The 7995-nt window shown below is 47.4% G+C and overlaps 1 protein-coding gene across 1 annotated transcript in view; it reads left to right on the plus strand.

The window, feature by feature from the left end:
* Positions 1-2998, plus strand: part of BCAS1 (brain enriched myelin associated protein 1) — a 35044-nt gene extending 32046 nt beyond the window's left edge. The window contains 1 exon segment of the mRNA XM_066561626.1: positions 1909-2998. Within this exon segment, the coding sequence (XP_066417723.1) occupies positions 1909-1983 (75 nt within the window). The 3' untranslated portion in view covers positions 1984-2998.
* Positions 2999-7995: the final 4997 nt, after the last annotated feature.

Here is a 7995-nt window from a genome sequence, read left to right on the forward strand (position 1 = left end):
AGAAAGGGGGAAAAAAAGATTAAGAACATTGTTTCCTGAGCTGGAATAACTCACAGTCCAGTTGTCAGGAGCTGGGAGTGCTCAGCACATGGAAAGTATTTGGATTTTTTCTGATCAGAGTATGTGCTGCCCTAACCCAGGCTTCTCCCGAGCAAAATCTGGGGGGAAAAATACTCCAGCACCACGATTTTGCTGTGTGTGCCCTTTAAAATGCTCTTCCCAAATGTTCCAAGCTCGCTGTGACAAAGCCATGGGCTGGTGGTACCTGAGCTCCTGAATCCCAGGGCAGAGCTGGAATTTGTCCCTTAAAAGAGGCAGAACAAAGTTCTTTCTTTCACAAGAAAGAAGGGCTTGGAAATTCCAGTTCAGCAGGAATCATCAGCCAGTCTGATCTTCCTGCTTTAATCAGCAACCACCTTGAAAATGGGTGCAGTAGGAGACTGCAGTGAGCAAGGAAGTGACCTCTGCAAAATGGGTGCCAAAAGAGGCAAAATGGGGATTTTCGCCAAGGAGAATCCTCCTCCTTCCACCCTTTTATAGGAAGAAAGGCAAATGGTATCATTGCATTCCCTGATCAGTCTAGAAGTGACTTCCTCATGCTCAGACAGGAGCTGGAGCTGGCAGACCCCATTACTCCTGTGATGTGGGAGATCTTCACCTGACGGGGAGGTTTTTAGGGGTTTTGGGTAAATTTGGAATGAGTAGCTCATGTAGTACTGGTTGGTGGATAAATGATGGATTTGCTGCTACCTGTAAATGGCCAAACCCTTTCATTCTGCTCTAGAGCATCCTCCAAACTCAACACCAGGGGAAGCAGAAGCGAAGCCACTGCAGCCAGCTCAGCTGCACGAGGTCACAATCAGCTTTAGATGGCATTTTTCAGTCCATTGTGATTTTTGGCTGCTCTTTTTCGTACTTAGATCCCCCAAGGTGAAACATTGAAAGAAGATCAGTGAGGTGGAGCCTTATCAGTGTAAAAACCTTGCTGGTTTTACTTCCCTGAAGGGGATAAGGAAGTTGAGACCTTTCACTGCCCATGCATAACACGGAATCCTCCTGAAGTGGAGACTCTGGAAGGAACAATTCACACATTATTCTGCCTGGTTCCTATCCTAGGGAGAGCACAGAGGCACCTATAGCTTTGTCACGCTGGATTTTCTGCTCAGCAAGGCATGATTTGTGTTACAGGCAGCACTGACACCCCACAGTGGTAACAGTGACCTCAAACACTCTTTGTGGGTCCTTTTTGCTCAAGTTTTGGCAGCTTCAAGGCCGGCAAAATTAGGTCAAGCACCTTAAACCAGAGCCAAGTTTTTATCACTTAGTGAAAAATGTGGTTGGTATAGTTAGAGCTATACATTTCCTTCATCTAAGCTGGATTAGTGTCTTGGAGTGGTTCCAAACCCAGAATTATGTTTGCAGTGTAAAAAAAGCTTTATCACTTGAACATTGTCGAATACCTGTCATGCATAAAAGTATTTAATGTTCCTTTAACCCAGAGCAGAGCAGGGCTGGCTATAATACACCATTCATCATGCCTGAAGGACTCTTAGCAGGGCTGCAGTGAAGCGTTCAGGGCAAGGAAATGTTAGAGAAATTATGCCAAAACTCCAATACTACAGACACACAGCAGCCTGGCTCTGGTGTGTGAGCCCAGCTCCTGACAACAATTGTTTCCATGCCAGTTGAGACAATTCTATTAAAATAACCCCCACATTTAGGCAGGAACTTTGTGTGGTTCTCATGATGCAGATAGTGCTCGTGTCTTTGTGCATATTAAATGAAGAAAAGCAGGGAGATTAAATCAGTGGGAAACATCTGGCAGCAAAAGTCCAGGACACAATTCCAGACTTGACCATTCAGAAACACTTGGAAATGTTTCTAAAGGTGTCTCCCTTGTCTCCACAGGGCTCCAAAAGGATGTCGGATGCAGAAGTGCAGACAGATCCCGTGTCCATCCTCCCTGCTGGGAAATCCAAGTAGTGCCCAGCCCTGGCTGCTGGAGGGAGGCTCAGCAGCCTCTGGGAGCTCCAGGAATGACTCCTTTCCTTTCTGGCAGCAGGAATGACTCCTTTTCCCTCCCACGGCTGTCACAAACACCCAGGGCTGCAGCAAACAAACACTGGGTACCATTGCAGGTTGTCACTGGCAGGGTTTGTTCCTCACCTGTAGGAAGCAGCTCTACAGAACCCCGTGAAATGTGTTTAAGGTAAGGTGCTGTGGATGGTTTGAGGTGTGCAGAGGGCAGGGTAAGGCAGGTAGGAGGGTGGCAGAGAATTCAATGAATGGCAGGAAAAGCAGGCAGGTGACAGAGGAGGGCAGCGAGGCACGGGCACGGGAGAATCCTCCGCTTCAGAGAGCTTGAAAGCAGCCGGGGAAACACAAATGCCCTGCAGAAATGTCCTGCTTTGGTGTAACGACAGCCGAGTCACTTCTGGGGGCGTTTGGACAGAGCTGGAACTGGAGCTGAGCCCTTCAGCCTGGCAGAGCCCGTGGCGATCGAGTCCTGCTTGCTGCTGGTTATTAATGTAAATTAAAACGCTAAAATGCAAAGGCTCGGCGGGATTGGGGCAGCTCCCGTCTCGGCCGGGCGGGGTGGGATAACAAATTAAAAGCTATTTAAGGTTCTAATAGGACACAAGAGGGCAGCCACGTCCCCTAACGCCGGGCTGTGCCTGCCAGCCCGGAATTAATGTTCCTTAGATCATAGAAAACTTAAATGTTCATCCCGATGTTTGTTTATATCCATACTTGTAATTAATCCTAATAAAAACCAAAATCAAAGCTGCCCAGGCAGCTCTCTGCTTCACAAGACTCCTGTAATAACTGTAGTTAATAAATTTTACAGAAAATTAAGATTTCTGTTTGTTCAGTCCTAGCCTGTACAGGGAACCAGGGGCCTGACATTTTAATCCACACTGATCTTAATGATGCAATATTGTATATTTTGACATCCTTATCTTTAAATAAACTAATACTTATCATTTGAAACAAAAAACCAGTTGCTGTTTCAATTTCCAAACCAAGTTTGTTATTTACATCCCCGTGGTCTGATGATTGATGTGACATTAAGGCATAAACCAGCACAGACAAACCTTGCCTGTGGAGGGAACAGTTGCTATTCTCTCTTTATTTGAGTGAAGATTACACCTGGAACACAGAGGGGAATTCTGTACATTCTGCGCAATTATGTTTCTAACTAATCAGAGAGCACAGAGGTGCAAAGGCCCTGCAGTTCAGTGGGGGTTTGGCTCTGGGTTCTGCAAACCTGCAGGTTTGGGGTGCCCAGCCCAAGCTTGCAGCTGGTTCTGTGCACAAAGAGCACAGACCAAGGGTTCTGTAGCTATAAAGGCACTTTCTGCTCCCTCCCTGGCACTTTGATGATACAAAGGGATATCAGTCCTCTGGTTCTGTTGGATTCCTCCTCTGGTTCTGTTGGATTCCTCCTCTGGTTTGGATTCCTCCCCTGGTTCTGTTGGATTCCTCCCCTGGTTCTGTTGGATTCCTCCCCTGGTTCTGTTTGATTCCTCCCCTGGTTCTGTTGGATTCCTCCCCTGGTTCTATTTGATTTCTCCCCTGGTTCTGTTTGATTTCTCCCCTGGTTCTGTTTGATTCCTCCCCTGGTTCTGTTGGATTCCTCCCGTGGTGCTCTTTGATTCCTCCCCTGGTTCTGTTGGATTCCTCCCCTGGTTCTGTTGGATTCCTCCCCTGGTTCTGTTGGATTTCTCCCCTGGTTCTGTTGGATTCCTCGCCTGGTTCTGTTGGATTCCTCCTCTGGTTTGGATTCCTCCCCTGGTTCTGTTGGATTCTTCCCCTGGTTCTGTTTGATTCCTCCTGTGGTGCTCTTTGATTCCTCCCTTGGTTCTGTTGGATTCCTCCCCTGGTTTTGATTCCTCCCCTGGTTCTGTGTGATCCCTCCTGCCAGCAGCAGCTTTGCAGAGCCCCTCATCCTGCCCATACCGCAGCCACACGTGGAAGGAGAGGAAGAAAGGTCTTAGGAGAAGCATCCCCAGCTCGGGGAGTTTCCGCATTCCACACGGATATAAGGAACATTAAATGCAGCTTTCATGTCCAGGAAAGCTTAGGGAGTCATTTGGAAATCAAAGCTTTGGAAGGGCTGCAGCCCAGGACAAAGGAAAAGAGCAGCCGAGGCAGTACATTGCATTTGGAGCCCGCTGCCAGCAAACAGGCTCTGGTTTGATGCTGTGGAGTACAACTGGAGCAGATCACACTGATCAAGGGTCTCAGGGTGTGTTTCATGGGGCATTTTGGAAGGGTTTTAAGCATCTGATGAATATAAAAGGGAATGGATCAAAACTGCAGATTTTTGTGCAAGAAATGCTGGCTTACAGCACACAGAGGTGCCAGACCCATCCACCCTCAGAGCAGGGAATCTCACCAGGACCTTGCCCTTGGAAGTTTAAGGTCTTTCACTTTAGGAGCTGAGTCTGCTCCCACTGAGCCAGGCCCTGATTCAGGGTTTGTGTTTCACAGCTCTGCACCCACAACATGGTGTAAGGGCACCTGGATACCTTTTGGGATATAAATGTTCACAGCTGGCTTTAAAGGCACTCATGCCACAAAAGCCATGGTTTTCTGCATGGAAGGATGGTGTGACAGGAGATAAACACAGAGGGGTCTGGCTGTGGGACTGAGCCCAGGGCAGCTGCAGGTGGAATGGCTCTGGATTCTGTGCAGTCACACAATCTGAGAATATCAGTGAGAAATCTGGATTTGTTATAGGCTCCACCTCTTCTGGATAACACACCCTGGGCTTTACTGGCAATTTCAGCAGCTCAGCAGTTCTGAGAACACAAAAACAGGAAATTCTGCAGCAGCCCTGATGAGGCTGAAGATGCTTACGAATTCCTTAAAGAAGTGTCATTTTCTGGAAACAAATTATCAAAAGCCTCGAAGAAGAATAAACCTCTTATCAGCACTCTTTGCTTTGACTTCATCATTTCCTATTAAATCTGTCACCTGCTGCAGGGCAGAGGAAAGAACCTCCTGCACAGGAAGCACCAGAGATTGGACTTTACACCGGAAAGGGACAGAGTCCAAATTCCTCCTTTATCACATCCCAGAGTGAGTGAGCAGGTGATGCAGAGCCAGCAGTGCCCCTTCACCTGCCTTTGCACACAGCAAGGGCCTTCATTCTGATCACAGACCTTTATTCTGGTCATAGTCCTTCATTCTGATCACAATCCTTCATTCTGATCACAGTGCTTTATTCTGATCACAGTGCTTTATTCTGATCACAGTCCTTCATTCTGACCACAATCCTTTATTCTGATCACAGTCCTTCATTTTGACCACAATCCTTCATTCTGATCACAGACCTTTATTCTGATCAAAATCCTTCATTCTGATCACAGTCCTTCATTCTGATCACAGACCTTTATTCTGGTCATAGTCCTTCATTCTGATCACAATCCTTCATTCTGATCACAGTGCTTTATTCTGATCACAATCCTTCATTCTGATCACAGTGCTTTATTCTGATCACAGTGCTTTATTCTGATCAAAATCCTTCATTCTGATCACAGTCCTTCATTCTGATCACAGACCTTTTATTCTGGTCATAGTCCTTCATTCTGATCACAATCCTTCATTCTGATCACAGTGCTTTATTCTGATCACAATCCTTCATTCTGATCACAATCTTTCATTCTGATCACAATCCTTCATTCTGATCACAATCTTTCATTCTGATCACAGACCTTTATTCTGATCACAATCCTTCATTCTGATCACAGACCTTTATTCTGATCACAGTCCATTCTGATCCCAATCCTTTATTCTGCTCACAATCCTTTATTCTGCTCACAGGGGTGATAAGGACAGACCCTCACCGATGGCATCTACACCACAGTTAGAATTTTGCAGACTCATCTTTGTGCACCAGTTCCAGGGATGTTTGTGATGACTTCATAGGAGTTGTTTGGAGAGCAGAAGGGAAGTGGGGATTAAGCTGCAGAGGTTTCACTTTTTTTTTGCTGTCAGCAGTTTCAAGTCCATTGGAGAAATGGATTCTGAGCTGGTACAGGCTGAAATTTTATTACTTTGGTAAATGAATCTGAAGTAGCCCAGAATGTTGGGACTCCATCATCACAGGAAGCTTTTCTCTCTGCAGCTTTTGAGCCCTGGCAGTGGCTGCCAGGAGTGAAGGAAAAGAATTGCTTGTGAAAAATTTGCTTGTAAAATTGAGCTGAAGGAATCTTTTTTCCCTGTTTTTAAAAATTTTTAATTTTTTTTTTTTAACCACTGCTTCACATACTGAAAAGCCACATTGTTATCAAATGCCTTGTTCAGGAACCCCTCATCAAATTCAGTAATCAGGGCTAGATAACTTTATTGCTCCCTGTTTATTGCCACAAAATGCTCTATCAACATTCACAACCCCAGCCACGGAGCAGAACCAGTCTTAAAAATTATAGAAAAAATTCTTTTAACCCCAAGAACCCAGAATTGGGCCACACCAGAAGGATTTTGGTACTTCCAGCCCTGCCAGAGACACAGCCACACAAATTTCACTGCAGTGAGACTAAATCCATGCAAAGGCTTTTATTGCCATTGTGACTACAGTCAAAAATAATTTTTTTGGCTCTCTTCTCCCACTTTGTTGCCTCCACACAGTCCTAGCACAGTAAAACTGCCGAGTAAAAATCAGATTTTGCTGAGGGGGTCTGCAGGTGCCGCGGGGCACTGAAAGGGTTAAGGGCTGCAGTGGGGTCAGCCCAGTTGGGTTCATTTGGGAGGTGATGAGAAGGTTTAATCCCCTAAAGGGATGGGCCAGGGAGGAAGAGCTGCAGGAGGAAGGGCTGGCTGTTCCCAGGAGCAGGTAAGAGCCGTGCCCAGCCAGTTTGGGGTGGGTTTGTGGGGTTTGGTGCCTTTCCAGTCTTTTTGTGGCTTCCCAAGGAGACAGCAGTGCTTGATAAGGTTTTATGGTTCCATTCCAGTCTTTTTGTGGAGTGGTTCTCCTGCGGTTTGGGCTGGTTCCCCTGGAGTTTGTGGGGTTGTTGTCCTGTGATTTGGGGTGGTTCCTCCATGGTTTTTTGGGTGATTCCCCTGGGCTGATTCCTCCATGGTTTGTGGGGTGATTCCCATGGATTGTTTGGGGTGGTTCCCCCATGGTTTGGGGAGATTCCCCTGGTTTTTGTGGGGTGATTCTCCTGGGCTGATTCCCTGTGGTTTGTGGGGTGGTTCCCCCATGGTTTGGGGAGATTCCCCTGGTTTTTGTGGGGTGATTCTCCTGGACTGATTCCCTGTGGTTTGTGGGGTGGTTTCCCCTGGATTTTGTGGGTGGTTCTCCCGTGGTTTGTGGGGTGGCTCTCCCGTGTTTAGGGCTGATTCCCTTGGATTTTATGGGGTGGCTCCCCTGGATTTTATGGGGTGGTTTCCCTGTGGTTTGTGGGGTGGCTCTCCTGTGTTTTGGGCTGATTCCCCTGGATTTTATGGGGTGGTTCTCCTGTGTTTGGGGCTGATTCCCCTGGATTTTATGGGGTGGTTTCCCCGTGGTTTGTGGGGTGGCTCTCCTGTGTTTTGGGCTGATTCCCCTGGATTTTATGGGGTGGTTTCCCCGTGGTTTGTGGGGTGGCTCTCCTGTGTTTTGGGCTGATTCCCCTGGATTTTATGGGGTGGTTCTCCTGTGTTTGGGGCTGATTCCCCTGGATTTTATGGGGTGGTTTCCCCGTGGTTTGTGGGGTGGCTCTCCTGTGTTTTGGGCTGATTCCCCTGGATTTTATGGGGTGGTTCCCCCGTGGTTTGTGGGGTGGCTCCCCTGGCAGTGCTGTGCAGCTCCCTGGCTCTATCCCCACCAAACCCCAGTGCCTGGGAGGTGCTGCCCACCTGCAGCCCAGCACATCCCTCTGCCCTCCCACCTTTTTGCTGGAAGCCAAAATGTGGCCTTGGCCACCTCATTCAACCCTGAGAGCATAAATAACTCTGACCTCCTCAAATACCTATTTAAAGGTGAATGGCAATGCTAAAATGTGA

Source organism: Molothrus aeneus, chromosome 17 (assembly GCF_037042795.1).
Source record: "Molothrus aeneus isolate 106 chromosome 17, BPBGC_Maene_1.0, whole genome shotgun sequence".
NCBI lineage: Eukaryota > Metazoa > Chordata > Aves > Passeriformes > Icteridae > Molothrus > Molothrus aeneus.